Genomic DNA, 16,555 nt, shown 5'->3' with positions numbered 1-16,555 from the left:
CTCAACCATTAAAAATAGAAATAAAAGGACATTGCAGCGAACAATCCTCAATGAAACTTTATTTGCGGTTACCAGACGAGTGAAGGCGATACAGATAACCAATAAAAACTAATATTTTGCTCAAAATGGATGCTAAAATATGAATTAAAATGATTGTTTATGACGTTTGATTGGTGGATAAATTGTCTCAAGCCTATGCAAAAGGCCTACTATAAACAGATCTTTACTTAAATCAAACTTCAATTACACCATCTGGACATTCACTATTAATAAACATTTTACATTCTGAGTGCAATTATACATATATAAAAACCATAAGGAGGCAAATCCATCTTTATGAACAACTTTACTATCAAACCCTTACATACTGTGTTTAGTGGTCGTGAGGCAGACAACAAGTTTAAAGAATTTGCTCTATGATTGAATCCACAGAACACACCAAGAGGATGGTTCGGTGACTCGTATCAATGTCTTCCGAGAAAAATGAGAAAAGACTATGCAGAACACAAGAGACTGTTGGCCAATCGCTAAACCAATGACATATCTTGCTTGTGGTTGTCGTTTCATTGATGATAAGGCTGGAATTAGGTCAGCCGCATTCTTCACAAGTTATGTTCAACTTTGAACCAACTAAGTGGAACCTGGGTTGCAATGATCAAAATAAAATATATACATTACATTAAAAACCTTTGGCTCGGCCAGGCAGTCCAACCTCATGAGTGTACAACTGTAGTTCAACTTCTCGTAAAGTAATGTAAAATAGTTAAGACATTTATTTTCTCTACAGTTTATTGCTACACATTTAGAGCAGAGGGTCCAATCTCTCAGAGGATGAAGTCAAAGTTCAGCATCTCAAGCAAATCTTGAGTATGGGTTGGCTCCCTTCAGGCCTATGAGGAGAAATCTACATGTCAAGGTGGTCCGTTCACTACATTTGGCAACAAGTCTTTTTAGTTAGTAGTAATACTATTCAATGTATAATAAATTAATACATAACATTAACATCCACCATAACTGAAGGCACAAGAGAAAAGACAACAGCCAAATCATGTGTCTTTTGTTGATATTATATTATGGGCTTTAAGTGCTTTTATGGACAGGAAAGTGAAGAGAGACAGGAAAGGGGGTTGCAAAAGAGATTAAATTACATGTAGCCTAGGACCATAGGTGGGAATCTAATGTTTGTGTGTGGATGAAAAACAAACAGGGTGTGTGAGTGTTTAAGGAGAATGAACTCACCGTATTTATTTCTTATTTCCTCATGTCTCTCCTTCATCTCTGATCTCCTGTTAAAACACCAACAAGGGTGTGTTCAGAAAATGGCAATGACAAAATTCATGACAAACACACCTGCATCTCACAAAACCGGTCTGGGGAGTTTGGACACGTTATTCAATGTGTGTGCGTGGGTGTTTCCCACTATTCAAAAAAACGTTTCTTTTGTATTGGCATGTACATTACTGGTAGACATTTGAGGAACAATGCAGCTGTGACAACAATTAAGCTCTGACACAGTCAAAAGCCAAAAACCTCTGCGAAATTTAAACCGTTTGGTCATTGGGTAGAGTTATTACACATTTAAAAATAAAACTATGAAATTCATCAGCCAAATTAAAATCAACATTCGATCCCTCTTTCAACAAATGATCTTACATCAATATTCAATGTTACAAAAAAGATGACTTGAAGACACCCACGAAGTTATTCTGTGGGTTATTCTGTATACTACATCATTAATAAAACAAATCCTTTCCCCTCACCTTTGATTTTGTTTGGTCTTTGTCTTGTCTGCTTTTCTGTCCATCTTTGCTTCAAAGCTTTTGGATCTAACACAAGACAAGAGGAAGGTTTAGAGTGCACAGAAAATTGAACCCAGGGTAAAATAAGCCGGGAGTTTATTAAAAAAGACTGTTTTTTCAAGTCTGTCCACACAAGTCGATTACCGGCTACACCAAATTATATAATAGAGGCGCCACATTTTTTTAAACAGCCGATTATCAAGAGTTGTTGGCGCCTCTATTATATTATTTACAGTAGCCGGTATTCGACTTGTGTGGACCGATAAGGCACAGACTTGGAAAACAGTCATTTTTAGTAAACTCCCAATACGCTAACTAAGTTGTTGATGCTTCGTTTTATGTGTAAGGACCCTCATGCTACTTCAGAGGTTTGGTGCTATTTTTAGCAATATTAGTGGTAAATAAATGTTGATTTAGAAGCGTTCACACTGCACCTAGCCAAAAACATGGAAGCCATTTTGGCTGTTACATTGCTCCTGGCATTCGTGGGCAAGCTCTGTACTCGATTATCAACGAAAAAAAGTGTACCTGGGTTCAATTTTCGCCGGAATTACTTTAACCTAGAAAGTGGTTTCATGTACAGTAACCTTACAGTTAAAACAAAAGTATACTCAACCTCACAACAATATTATCTTTCAAGACATAAAAAGGCAAGGAAAGAGAAGGTGACCCTTACTTCACACACACACACACACACACACACACACACACACACACACACACACACACACACACACACACACACACACACACACACACACACACACACACACACACACACACACACACACGATAAACCTTAATCTGGCATCTGATAGTAGACGTAGATGTAACGCATAACTATGAAACTCTGACAAATGGAAGGAATTGCCAATTCCTTCAAATAGTGATGAAGGTTTTTTTTAAAAGATGATCCCTCCCTGGCTCCCTTTAAATGAAACCCCAAGCAACAATATCAAGAAATTGGTACTGTTACCTTTGCCCTAGTTTCAGATATTTCACTTTCCCAAGACCTTTGACATTTTCAAAGAGTTTAACAAATCCGCAGAGGAATGAGATGCAGCCAATGATAAACTTACCCACAGTTTTGGCACTTGCAACAGCAGAGCAGACAAACGATGAAAGCAAGGATAATGACTGCACCCACCACTGACAAAGTGATAATTAATATCTGGAAGTTCACTGAGTTGGTATAAAAGAAGAGAAAAGGAGAATAGTGAGTGAAATTATGAACAGATAATCTACAAACTACATTTTAAATTGTATTACTCACTACCTTCTTCAGTTGCTTAAAAACAGCATACACACTACCATGTCTACCAAGTCCCTTATAGTCGTTTTCATTTTGTCATAGGTGATATTGTATGACTTATGTAGTGTTTCTCATTGATGGACATTGAATGTATGGATGATTTGTCTACATGAACAGTGTGTGTGTGTGTGTGTGTGTGTGTGTGTGTGTGTGTGTGTGTGTGTGTGTGTGTGTGTGTGTGTGTGTGTGTGTGTGTGTGTGTGTGTGTGTGTGTGTGTGTGTGTGTGTGCTTACTCCAACAGAGACCCCAGCGAGCATCGTTCAATGGGCAAACTGCATGCGGAGGGAGGATGGTACTCACAGGGTAAGTTATACACTTTTCAGATGTGAGACACCACAAACACTGCAGCAGAACACAGGACAAGATTACAAAGCAGTAAAGACAAACACATTGTTGTCGTTAAACGAGGGATATAACATCCAGTTCTACAGGACATTCTGAAAATCCTGTCACACACACACACACACACACACACACACACACACACACACACACACACACACACACACACACACACACACACACACACACACACACACACGAACACGTTTAACAAGTGTGGAGGAGGAGGAAATGGCAGGTTTGGGGAAACATCCAATGTATTGTATAAATTGTTTACAGTGGACTGTGGATTAATACGTTTGTGGCACAACATCTAACCTACAACTAGAGACTTAAATATTTGGTCTTGTTATTCCAAAACAAAAACTTACCGACACATTGGCCAGGCACCCCTCACAGTTCGACGCATTCATAAGTTCACACGCTGTAAGAAGGACATACGTTCGATCATTAATATGCTTTAAGAAACACTTCGTTGAGTGAGGTTAGGCCTAGTGTCGTTTTACAGCCGTACCGTACGCCCCAGACAAACAAACAACAGTCTAGTAAAGTGTGTGTCATAGTAGCAAGGCAGTTTTTGTTCTCACAATGGAGTGTTTTTCAGCTACTGCTCCTAATCCACTTGGGGGATAAACCATAGAAACACACCACCACAACAAACGCAACCGTCTCATTAGTAGACGTTCGTGGTCGAAACTAGTATCATGGACACTTGTGAGTGGGGACATGACACGATACATATCTATTTCATTTCCATTCTTATAATTTTAGCTCAATAGGAGTTTCTTGACACTTAACAGTGCGGCCATCAGCGAGTTGGAGGAACAGGTTCCTTGTTTCTCCCGCAGGTTTAGTCCCGCATGAACTGAATTCAAGAGCCATCCTCCGTGTAATGAAGTCATTATGAGTTAACAAATTGTAGGTAGGCCTACAATCAAAATATTTATACGGAGTACTATTTACTTTAGATTTAATTCCAATTTCTTAGCCTACTTGAGAAAGGCTACAACAGCAACACATATGATTATTACAAATTAATTTCCCCAAAGAAAAATATCCACATTTAAAACCAACAAACAATTTACTGGTTTTGATTCATATTATATTTGTTTTATTGGATTCAATTTGGGCTAATACTTCTACCTACCCAGACCCGGTGCGGGAGCCTGGCCGAACGCAATTGTTGATCCAACGAGGAGAAGAAAAACGGGGATGAAACGGCGTAAATCCATGGTATAAAGAGAAACTCTCTAACTTGCAGATTAAGCAATGTTTAGTTAAACAACTACAACTGCTTCGATGTTTTAACTGCTCAAGACGGCACCTCAAGTTTTTCTCCCCAAAGTGAAGATTAGCCTCACCAACCAACTTTCACGCACACGCTCATTGCGCACTAAAGTTGAAGAGGTGTGTGTACGGTAGGGATGTGGGCGCGTCTATTAGGATCATATGATTCCATGCGTCAGCATTTTTCCATGCACACGGTACTTGATTTAGGACCAGGCCTTCCTTTTCTTTCAAAAAGACAAATAACTAAAGTTCAATAATTTATTATAATTTTGTAAAGCCAGTTACAAATACAAAGAACAACAAACATTTCTCTCTCTTTCTCTTTTTTCTTCTTAAACAAGCACAACGTTTCACTATGTAATGATAATAATAAGATGAACATGAGTGCCAGGCCCCATCTGGCCGCCTGCGGCTTATATAAGGACCCTGCTGTTATTAAAGTTGCTATTGTACGTAGACTTGCGATCAGAATAGTCAGATATGTGATTTCAGTTCAACAGCATTAACCATAATATAGCCTGATCACACTTCTACAACAAATGGCAACTTTTTTTTAATACTCGGGTGATATAGTGACAAAATATATAATAGGTGGGGGAGACAGACACAGTATCACTATCAGAAAGGTTTTGGCTTATGGATTATCAGACTTCTAAAAATGATCATACTCGTGAAGTCCCTTTTTTTATATTCTAAGGATTTCATCAAATAATTCTGACTCCGCTCTTATTCCATATGGGGAACATATGGGCTTGTGGCACTTCACATAGACCACAATTAATACTGAGCTTGAATACTGTTGGTTTGATCCATTCAGTTGAATGTCTTCCTATTTAAGGGCAAATGTGTTTTGGCTCTAAATTCAAATTTTACTTCGGATTTCAATGGGTGGAAGTGTCAACTCAGCCACACATGAATGGGACATATATAAACGTATATTTTACCTTATGTCAAAGAAATACACAACCGCTAAGCATTGTTGACGACATTCCGCATGAACAACTTCATAGTCATTTTCCATAACTTCCATAACACTCAATCATTTCATAATTATGACAATTTTTCCCCCTTCCCATCATCAACACCATAACTGCAATACATACAAGTATAAATAAGTACCCCTTTTCCCTCCCTACCTCCTCATACATACTTTTACCCCTTTTTGTTTAAATAACAATCACAACATAACGCTCATTAATATTATTCAGGTGAATTCTCCCATATTCTTCTCTTTTTTTGTTGCAAACAAACACAATTCTTTGTTCTTCTTCCCCAATTTCCATAGATTGCCATCAGTCCCCGCCCTTTGCCATGACACTATGAATACACTCGCTCAATCCCAGCGTCAGTCCCAAAACAATGCACGTTAAAGGGGTGGGGATACACAGCAGAGGAGTGGGAATAACAACAACAGAGAACTTATGGGTGCTGAGAAAGAATCATAGTTTGAATCACAGAAGAAACTAAAACGTCCACATATGGCAGCCTAGATTCAGATGGACATGGATCCTCTTGTGGTTGTATTGCATGGCTTCAATAACGATAACAAGATAATGCTGTAACTCTGACCGGACGATGTGAAACTCTGTACCCATACGAAGGCATACGACCAAGATGGCTGCCGTCTTCTGTGTTTAAAATGTGTGTCACAACACTGTGATAGTGAGACACATCGATGACACAGCCAGCACACAGCATATTGCTGTGTTTTTTTAAAACGTATATAGGTGAATTACTTACTATTTTCCTTTGCATGTACTTTATACAAGAGCGTTCACATTATGTAGTTATAATGGCATCCATTTATATTACAGTGGGTCACCAACATGGATACAACTCTTACAATATGTGTGCGATATACATTACAAAATTATGTTTCAGTTTACAGTATCATACATGTATCGTATGTGTAAATGTGAATATAATAAGATAATGCTTACTGTTTAAGGTAATATGTGGACATACTATATATAGGTATAAATATGAAAAAGAGTACTGTCATACTCTGAATAATGGTATTGTTGTGAATATCATCCGCCATCGGCTTTCATCTATAAAGCATGGCTCATTGCTGTTTCAAACCACAACAAAGGTCTTTATGAAATTCATCAAGGAAGGGCCTCACTCATTTCCCTTCCCCAGTCCTCTATGTAGTGGATCTGCTTAAACTCTACTCAGAAACTTCAACAGTCACTCCAACCAGTAGTTTGAGGCCACACAGTGGCAATGTTACATGGAGCCACGTCCCCACGACACAGTAAGTGAAGCGTGTCTGTGTGTAGGAAGGGGACATTCAGTGTTATGCATTTAGCCCTCAAATAATACTCCCTGTTGGTTGACTCGTGTCAGACATGATGATGTAGCTGATGTTATGGAGTGAGATTGACTTTTAAAAAATGGGGGACGGGGCTTCCAGGGACATAAATTAACATAGACGAGCAAAGAGAACCCGAGAAGAAAAGCGCAAGCAATAGAAAATTCAGCAATAAAACGTAATAAAGAGTAGAAATGGGATGCAAACACTATCAACAAATATATGTGAAGAGAACGAGAGAGAGTGAGAGAGAGAGAGACAGAGCAAGAGTGAAGGGGCTGGGTAGGTGTGGTGGAGTTGAGGGTTGTGGTAGGGCTGGGTAGCTGTGGTGTGGTAGGATGGAGGGTTGCTGTACGGCTGGGTAGGTTTGGTACGGTGGAGGGTTGTGGTAGGGCTGGGTAGGTGTGGTGAAGCTGAGGGTTGTGGTACGGCTGGGTAGGGTGGAGGGTTGCTGTAGGGCTGGGTAGGTTTGGTAGGGTGGAGGGTTGTGGTAGGGCTGGGTAGGTGTGGTGGAGTTGAGGGTTTTGGTAGGGCTGATAACCCTTAAGCAGGGTTCTTTGTGGATCCAGGACAGCGGGACATGAAGGAGGGGTAGATTTTGGGGTCAGAATCATTGTGCTTGTCACTAGTGAGGTTGGTCCAGAAACAAAGCATTACAGCAGAGACATTTGGGGTGTGCTTGAACATCTACATGCAGATACTACAACTGGGATGGGACTCGTGTAGAGGACCTGCCCTAAAATAGCTGTTATTGTTTTTTTTCCATGCTCATTCTTAAATAGACATTGACATATTGTCCACCAAAGTATTGATCATTTATCCAAATATAATCAGTGGCCACAGGGGGTCGACAGGTGACCTAATTTTCCCACCTTCTTGCATTTTTGAAAAAGACGACTTTCAGTCAATCATGGACTCGAGGATTTGGCAAAACACCAACACACACTATCCTGAGGAGAGCAACATCTGATGCCTCTCTGTGGTGGGGCTTGATGAAGAAACCGAGAGCTTTGATTGGTGGACGACCACTCAGCTCATCCATGCACTGCCGACGCTGGAGACAGACAAGATGCTGCAGCGTTTCTTCACTATCATGTTGATGTAGGCCCTCATGATCTTTGCGACATCCCCAACCTGGAAGGTAAGGGTGGACAGATTAGCACACAGTGATACTCTGCACGTCTAAACAGACTTCTTTGAGCGGCCTCAAACTACTGTGAGACCTTACCATGGGAGTCTCGAAGAAGATCTCCCTCTCGTCCACAATGATCTTGTAAGTGCAGGGTTGTGGAGCTCCGAAGAAGGTGATCTGTTCATACCGGAAGGTCTCCAGAGGCTTGGGCTCGCCCCTCTTGTACACTGAGACATTGTCTGCACTGACTCCAAGCCACAGCTCATGGGGGTAGCCACCCTCTTTACACTGTGGAGAATTAGAGGTAAGAGAGGTTATTGAGGATGGAGGTGTATGACACATTTTTCAATTGGATATTGAAGAGGTTAGATATGGTTCGCCTTGTACTGTTTTCATCCCCCTCCCTGCTAGAGCCCTGTCTCTGAACCCCAATATTAGTCCCTGACTTCACCCCCGTCCCTGACTGACACCGGTCTCTGAACCCGCACTGCTGACTGATCAAAGAATTCATATGATCATTTCCGAGATTTTCAAGACCATGTTTTCAGATATTTAAGGAGACGCTAGGTAAATCTCACCAAAGGATTGTTACATCTAGACGGAACATTGTGAATCAAAACTTTTATCTCTGATCTTTGAGTTTTTAACTACATTTCATTGACAGAGGTCAGCCGGGCTGTTTGTGACCCCCGTGAGGGGTAAACGGTTCCGTGTTCGATCACATATGTAGACTAAGATTCCTATCTCCTTCTTGCTCCTAAATAACTCTAACTGAATCCATCCAACGACTAAATAGTAAACTGTCAAAACTGTCCTCACCTCCACATCAAACAGAGTGGAGCCGTAGCCGGGCCACTCCTTGATGATGCTCATGTAGTTCAGCATGGCCTGGTGCTGTGGCAGGCCCTGAAGACGGGTCCACTTCTCCAGGACGTTGGCCCGGGTGGCCGAGGTCTCCTCCTTCACCCACATCTCCAGCATCTGCTCCTCCTCCACCTGGAACCCAGCCGACACGGTTCAGTCCACCAGGCAGTCAGGGTCATCAATGAGTGGATCAATTAATTAGTGGATCGCTCAGGAAGCCAGTTAAGCTGCTTGTTGCTTAACATGGTGGCAGCAGTGCTGCCAGATTGGGCGGGAAAGTTGGTCCAATCTGGCAACACTGGATGGCAGCTGCATCGTCAGCATTTTATCTTCCTTTATTTGAAAAAGGTGTTTGTATGGGTTTTTACAGATCCATGGGAGGTAATGTTCTGAAACAACACTGAAGACGACATTAACAACGTCCGACTTTGTTACACCATGTGGCTGTACAACTACAACAGAGCACGTGGCACAAGCCCTGTCAACTTTGACTGGCGTGCGACCTGGTTTGACTGCAGCTCGCACGATATCGCCGAAGCCTTATCTACCAGCCAGCACTGCAAACAGTCTCACACAATGGCTTCACTGCAGTCAGTGCGTGTCTCAAAGCTACATTCATGGGTCAGCATGGCGACGCCCTCTCAGTCTGTTGTCCTGTGAGACAAATCAACACAGTAATACCCTCAGACAGTCCTCGGCTCCATACCTTCTGTTTCTTCAGCGAGCCCGTTTTGAAGCTTCTCCTCAGGGTGCCGTCCAGGAAGCTGGGGGTCCTACGCTTCTCAGGGGCCCCTCCTACGGTCCCCTGGATCCCGGCCACCCCCTTCCCATCCCCCACCCCTGCCCCCCCGGCCCCCGTGGCTCCCGGCCCGGCCCCTGTCCCCGGCTTGGTGGAGTGCATGATGCGGTGGCGGAGACGCGCGATTGGATAGACGTTGCCCAGGCTCCATCCCGCCCTGCCTGCGCCGTCGCCTTGGAGATACTGAAGCCGCAAAGCCGCCAGGTTCTGCAGATTCTCCTCCGAGGCCGGGAAATGGCCGCTGATCAAAGACTCATGGGCCTAACAGAGAGACAGGGGGATTAAGGGAGAGCTAGACATACAGACCATCCAAAATACAACGTCAAAGCTCTTGCTTTAACAATGACAATACAAAACCTTTGGTGTCGTGTTCAGGTGAGCTCACCTGCTCAAACATGAAAGCAAACTCCACTCCTTCTTTAGGCATGCTCTCTACATCCAGGAAGCAATAGAGCTTGAAGTAGAGCCTCCACTCACCCTCCTCATCTTCCTCTTCACTTCCTGACAGTCTAAAAATAGGCACGCAGAGCGGACAAAAACACTGTTGTGAAAGCGTGACTGCCTGTGAAATGATATCAATCAATAAGCAAAGCAGGTATGCAAATAGGATTTAAAGGAATTGGGATGTGGTATCATTGTGTCTAACCGCTGAAGCATGAGTAACAGCTGATAATAAAAGGGTTATTTGAGCGTGTACTTTTCAAACTTGGCGAGGACATCCGCAACAATGACCCTGCTCTCCAGAGCTCGGTCGGTGCACTGATTGTGTTCAAACAGGGAGAACAGGTTTCTGCTTTCCTCTATGGCAAGGCCGCGGATCAGCTTTTCCACCACCTAAATACAGACGAGAAGCTCTTATCCAATGGGCAACTTAAAAAAGGTTGAATATAACCACACGACATTTTCCTGGTGTGTGTGAGTGTCCGTCTGTGTGTGTGTGTGTTTGTGTGTGTGTGTGTGTGTGTGTGTGTGTGTGTGTGTGTGTGTGTGTGTGTGTGTGTGTGTGTGTGTGTGTGTGTGTGTGTGTGTGTGTGTGTGTGTGTGTGTGTGTGAGCATGTCTGTGGTTGCGCATGTGTGTGTGCATGTCCGTGTGTGTGTGTGTGTGTTTGTGTGTGTGTGTGCGTGTGTGTGTGTGAGCATGTCTTTGAGTGTGTGTGTGAGCATGTGTGTGTGCATGTCCTTCTGTGTGTTTCTGTGTGTGTCTGTGCATGTCCATCTCCATGTGTGTGTGAGCATATGCGTGTGTGTATGTGTGTTTATGTGTTTCATGTACGCGTGCGCACCTGTCCAGCCGTTGTGTGTGAGTTAATGGAGATCTTGCAGGAGCCTCCGCCGTGGCAGTAGACGGTGGTGCTCATCTCCTGCCTCACCAGCAGGGCGGCGATCTCCTCCTGCGAGGGGACGAACTCACGAGTCTTGGTCTTCTTCAGGGACTCCCCGATGAAAGTAGCGTAGCGCTCGATCTCAGTGCCTGGGTAACGTTCACGTACCCTGAATCATCAACACAAACATTCAGAGGGTTAAAGGGACGATGTGTATTTTGTGGCAATCTCTATTCATTTGAATAAATGTCTGTTAAGTCACTATCAATGGCAGAATGAGTTAACACAGTTTACTTTGCATTTGCATTATTATGAATGTTACGATATGGGTGTCATTGGAGACACTGTTTGGCTCTCTGCCAAAACATTTCTTCGGGATTATCTTAAAAATTAGACCCACACCTACATCTCTTTTAAGTAGGACAGCCTATGGGCTGATTTCTATTGCAATATACGTTTTTCCGGGAAAATGTGAAGGAGTCTGATCAAGGTTAATGGATTTAGACACATGGCATTCAGGATCAAGTAGGGGTTAGGCTTCATGCTCAAGGTAGTGGTGGCTACAGGTAGACAGCCGACCTAGTGTTGGAACCCAGAACCTCTGGGCTGTAATTCACGACTAACACCTAGACAATCCGGCCTCATAGTGCTAGACATGCTCACATGTACCTCTTTAGGTGGAAGCGCAGGTATCTGAGAATACCTCGGCTGGGCAAGAAGGTGCAGCTCATGCAGGTGAGAAGATGCCAGTGTGCCCTATTGGCTTGGATGTTATCCTGAGGCACGTGGTTGGTCTGCTTAATCACCTGTGCATACACCTTCAAAGAAAAATAACTGTTAGAGAGACTGTTAGATAGTGAACCCAAAAACATTTTGTTGCTTTAAACTTGGTAATATGTCATCAACATAGTAATCTGTGCCATATTATCAGTGTTCCTAAAATAAGACTGTAATTTAGAGAAAACAGTATATAGCCAAAAGTATAATGTTATTTCATATACAACATAGGTCATTTTGCCGCTCATACACAACAACGGTACTGAAAAAGTAGACATTTTTTTAAATATCGTAGTGTTCAAATCCAGCTGAAACAGACACTCAGACACTGTAAGTAATCGTTAAGTGGGGATGGGCATGGGATTGGGATTTTCACTGTTTGTAATAACATTCCTATTTTAAACAATGGTTGATAGGGAAGATGAAGGTTTATTTAGTATGGTCTGACAACTAGTGAACATACATAAGTAAAATCAACAGGAGCTTTTAATTTGTAGGACAAACTATAGCATTACCTCATCGGTGAGCGGCCGCAGGTCTTGGCAGGTCTGCAGGATGCCCTGGATGATGGCCACGGTGTCCCCCAGGGTCTCCATCTCCTGCAGGGAGTTGAACACCCGCACCGCCTCGTCCTGGAGGCTGGCGTATCCCAGCTTCCTCTGGACTGCACAACGCATTACAACAAACACACACACACACACACGTTTTGGGTCAAATGATGATGGCATTGACATAGATTTGCGATTGTTTCAATAACTAATCTACGATCTTCGCCATTGACTGTCCTTATGTTTAACAGCTGATCAGCAGAGATGTAGGGGGTGGGGTGGGGGGGTGTACTCACGGAACGGGACCTCTCCGTAGGGCAGGGGCAGCAGTGGGGAGTGCAGGGGGTGCTGGGTGTACCTCAGGATCGGGTTCCTCCGATACATCTGCTCCACCAGATCTTGGTTCACGCTGTTTTCCTGGAAGCACACAGATTCAAAATTCAGTTGAGATTTGTTTGTATGTTATTATGAAATGTGACATTATTTAACGTCGGAACTTGAACAAACTACTATTTGAGATTATGGTATGTGTGTGTTTGTGTGTGAGTGTGTGTGTATGTTTGTGCATGAGTATAGGTGATCAGACCAATGTGTGTGTGCGTGAGTGCGTGCTGGCATGTGTGTGTGTGTGTGTTTGTGTTTATATGTGTTTTAATATGTGTGTGTGTGTGTGTGTGTTACCCTGATGTCTCTGATGAGCTGCAGAGTGGGGGTCTCGATAGGGGTCTTGCTGTCTATGACCCCCTGTAGGGCTGCTGTCCATCTGATGGCATCGTTCAAGATCTTGGTGTACAGGCGGTACGAGTGTTTCCTGCCATGCACCACGATGTTCCAGTAGCCTGCACACACACAGACATACACCAATACTGAGCTCCTTCGCCTGCTTCATTTAATCCATAATATCCTCATTTAATAAATAATATAATGACGCAATAACAAATATATACAGTATATATCTTAAATGAACCCATTTTATGTTCCCATGTGCTTGTAGCCAACTGATCATATGTGTGCATGAATATGTGTGGGTCTCTTCCCCCTCTCTCTTCCCCTACCTGTCTCTCTCTACACTCACCTGTCTCTCTCTATTACGATTACAATTAGGGCATTTAGCAGACGCTTTTATCCAAAGCGACTTACATCGGTTAATACACACATTGACACATCAACGGCCGAGTCAACCATGCAAGGCGACAGCCAGCTCGTCAGGAGCAGTTAGGATTAAGTGTCTTGCTCAGGGACACATCAACACTCAGCTAGGAGGAGCTGGAGAGGAGCTGGAGATCGACACAGCTAGGAGGAGCTGGAGATCGAACTAGCAACCTTTCGGTTACAAGACAACTGGTCGACCTCCTGAGCTAAGCCGACCCCCTCGCTATGTCCCTCTCTCTGCACCCACCCGTCTCTCTCTATGTCTCTCTCTCTGCACTCACCTGTCTCTCTCTATGTCCCTCTCTCTACACCCACCTGTCACTCTCGCTATTTCTCTCTCTCTGCACTCACCTGTCTCTCTTTCTATGTCTCTCTCTCTGCACGCACCTGTCTCTCTCTATGTCTCTCTCTCTCTGCACTCACCCGTCTCTCTCTCTGTCTCTCTCTCTGCACTCACCCGTCTCTCTCTCTGTCTCTCTGTCTGCACTCACCCGTCTCTCTCTCTGTCTCTCTCTCTGCACTCACCCGTCTCTCTCTCTCTGTCTTACTCTCTGCACTCACCTGTCTCTCGGTGTACCCTCTCGTCCGGCTGTACGACGGAGCAGAGGGAGTTCAGCACCAGGGTTCCCATCTTGGAGGAGTTACGTTCAGAGCTCTTGTAGTAGTCCAGGGAGTTGTGGGTGAGCACGAACCAGCGCTTCTTCAGCTTCAGGGAGGTGCTCTTGGCGTTCGTCTTCATCTCCTTCTGCAGCCAGCCTGCAGGGTAAGGGGCGATAGGGGAAGTTTCATGTTAACATAATTACATTTTTCACGGCACACACACACACACACACACACACACACACACACACACACACACACACACACACACACACACACACACACACACACACACACACACACACACACACACACAATCATACACACACTCAACACACACATACACTGCGTTGGCGGTGTCAATCATTGCAAGACAAGCCATGGTCTTTTTTTTTTTTACAAATCTAAGACCACTCAAGGTGCCCCCGACCACTCCTCCTCCACCTCCTCCCTACCCCGGACCAGGAACTCCTGGCCGTCAACTTTTGCGTCTCCTTTGGGTTTCTGCAGCAGGCTGATCCAGTGGTGCATCTCCTCGGCCGTGTCCGTGTTGCAGTGGATCACGCGGTTCGCGGTGATGATCACGAAGGAGTTGGGTCTGTGGACGATAGAAACACAAGGCCTGGCCGTGAGTCCTCGTCTTTGATTCGGACATTACTGTACCCAATGACTTCACACTTTGTTGTTATTATAAAATGTTGATGTACCGATCAGGGTTGTCCGACGCACACACAGAGTCCACCAGACCCACGTCAAGGGTGCCCTAGAAGAAGAACGCGAATGCATCTAATTAACATGTGCACTGTTTAGATGATACTGTTATATTGTCTAAATATAACAGTATTGGACGATATAACTTGCTCTGCAGTTTAGGACACTGCTCAACATAGCTGCTAAGTAATTCATGCATGATATTGATTTAGATGTAATAAATGTGTTGATAAGGATTAATATGAATAAAATATGCAAAGATATATATGAAATATACATATGCATATAAATATGATGGACAATTATAACTAGATGTTATGATGTTTTTACGGTTTTGAAGGTGGAAAGATGGTGAGATACTGACCACAGCATTCTTGGGGTTGGCTTGCTCATGAGACATGTCAAGCAGCTGCTCTGGAGTGCACACTCGCACCTTACTGAGCACATTGAACCATCCACTGCAGAGAGAGAGATAGAGAGAGACAAAGAGAGGGACAGAGAGACAGAGAGAGAGAGGGAGAGAGAGAGACAAAGAGACAGTGAGAGACAGAGAGAGACAAATAGAGGGACAGAGAGAGAGAGAGAGAGAGAGAGAGAGAGAGAGAGAGAGAGAGAGAGAGAGAGAGAGAGAGAGAGAGTAATAATGAGTTAATTGAAAAATCTTCGGGTGTAAAGTAAAGTCGTGTAGAAATACCCACTCTTCTCTTTCCTTACCCTGCGTCCTCTGGGGACTCAGCGAACACCTGGTAGGTCCGCTCCTCCGTCACGATGTTCAGCGCGTTCTCCTTCTCGTGGTTGTCCACGATCTCCCTGTTGAACCACGGGGTCACTGCTCATCAGCTGGGGCGCATTTGTGTTGTCATACATTTTATTGCAATGCAGAATAAGCGTTGGACAATGTAGGGTCTTAAATATCAAACTTATTCAGTATTAGTTAATATACATGATTACATTTTGTATCTTATTCTTAAGAAGGGTCTTACTTTGCAGCCCGAATGTCGATAGTCCCCTTCAGCTTCTCCTCGCTGTCGTTCTCAAAGTACATCAGCTTGCTGTCCCTCAGTACGAACCAACGCATCTTCCAGTTCCTGGGACAGAAGCAGAAGTTGTTACAACCATTCAATGGATCATCATATGGGGTTCCTGTGAGGTAGGACATATCACACACACAGACACACACAGACACACACACACACACACACACACACACACACACACACACACACACACACACACACACACACACACACACACACACACACACACACACACACACACACACACACACACACACACACACAGATTGAAGTAATTGTTCATTGCTTTTCTTTATGAATATTTTTAATCATTGTTAACAAAGTAGAGGAAGGCCCAGAAGAAAAAACCTCAAGGCTGGAGTGGAGGCCTACTGTCCTGCTCAAAGGCACGTTGGTGGAGATTGACCCGCATTGACTGCATAAAGGAATTGTTATGGGAACAAGGCTATCACCACGCGTGCGACTTGATCCTTGTTTATTGTAAACCATTCAAACTATGGAACAACAAGCCATGTTTGGTTGCCTCAGGCATACCTTTATGTCGGTGACCACAC

General features: G+C 43.7%; 2 protein-coding genes across 3 annotated transcripts in view; both read right to left on the bottom strand.

The window, feature by feature from the left end:
- Window positions 1–39: 39 nt before the first annotated feature.
- pttg1ipa (PTTG1 interacting protein a) lies at window positions 40–4,876 on the bottom strand. The gene is made up of 7 exons (XM_030357229.1): window positions 4,602–4,876; window positions 3,826–3,878; window positions 3,346–3,454; window positions 2,879–2,981; window positions 1,761–1,826; window positions 1,240–1,286; window positions 40–890 (listed from the first exon to the last, which is right to left on the bottom strand). Exons 1-7 carry the CDS (start codon window positions 4,684–4,686, stop codon window positions 853–855), a joined length of 501 nt encoding a protein of 166 aa, XP_030213089.1. The 5' UTR covers window positions 4,687–4,876; the 3' UTR covers window positions 40–852.
- Window positions 4,877–4,988: 112 nt separating this feature from the next.
- Window positions 4,989–16,555, bottom strand: part of myo10l1 (myosin X, like 1) — a 53,811-nt gene continuing 42,244 nt past the window's right edge. For both annotated transcript variants that reach the window (XM_030357143.1, XM_030357144.1), the window contains exons 28-44: window positions 15,948–16,052; window positions 15,679–15,774; window positions 15,329–15,422; window positions 14,961–15,016; window positions 14,709–14,851; window positions 14,215–14,409; window positions 13,183–13,340; window positions 12,798–12,918; window positions 12,469–12,617; window positions 11,846–11,994; window positions 11,138–11,345; window positions 10,551–10,687; window positions 10,239–10,362; window positions 9,761–10,114; window positions 9,010–9,186; window positions 8,287–8,478; window positions 4,989–8,192 (exon numbers count right to left, since the gene is read on the bottom strand). In XM_030357143.1, coding sequence (XP_030213003.1) covers window positions 8,088–8,192; window positions 8,287–8,478; window positions 9,010–9,186; window positions 9,761–10,114; window positions 10,239–10,362; window positions 10,551–10,687; window positions 11,138–11,345; window positions 11,846–11,994; window positions 12,469–12,617; window positions 12,798–12,918; window positions 13,183–13,340; window positions 14,215–14,409; window positions 14,709–14,851; window positions 14,961–15,016; window positions 15,329–15,422; window positions 15,679–15,774; window positions 15,948–16,052 — 2,563 coding nt within the window. In that variant the 3' untranslated portion in view covers window positions 4,989–8,087. The remainder of the gene's footprint in view (window positions 8,193–8,286; window positions 8,479–9,009; window positions 9,187–9,760; window positions 10,115–10,238; window positions 10,363–10,550; window positions 10,688–11,137; window positions 11,346–11,845; window positions 11,995–12,468; window positions 12,618–12,797; window positions 12,919–13,182; window positions 13,341–14,214; window positions 14,410–14,708; window positions 14,852–14,960; window positions 15,017–15,328; window positions 15,423–15,678; window positions 15,775–15,947; window positions 16,053–16,555) is intronic.

This window comes from Gadus morhua, chromosome 5 (assembly GCF_902167405.1).
Source record: "Gadus morhua chromosome 5, gadMor3.0, whole genome shotgun sequence".
Classification (NCBI taxonomy): domain Eukaryota; kingdom Metazoa; phylum Chordata; class Actinopteri; order Gadiformes; family Gadidae; genus Gadus; species Gadus morhua.
This window is presented reverse-complemented; position numbering and strand designations above follow the sequence as displayed.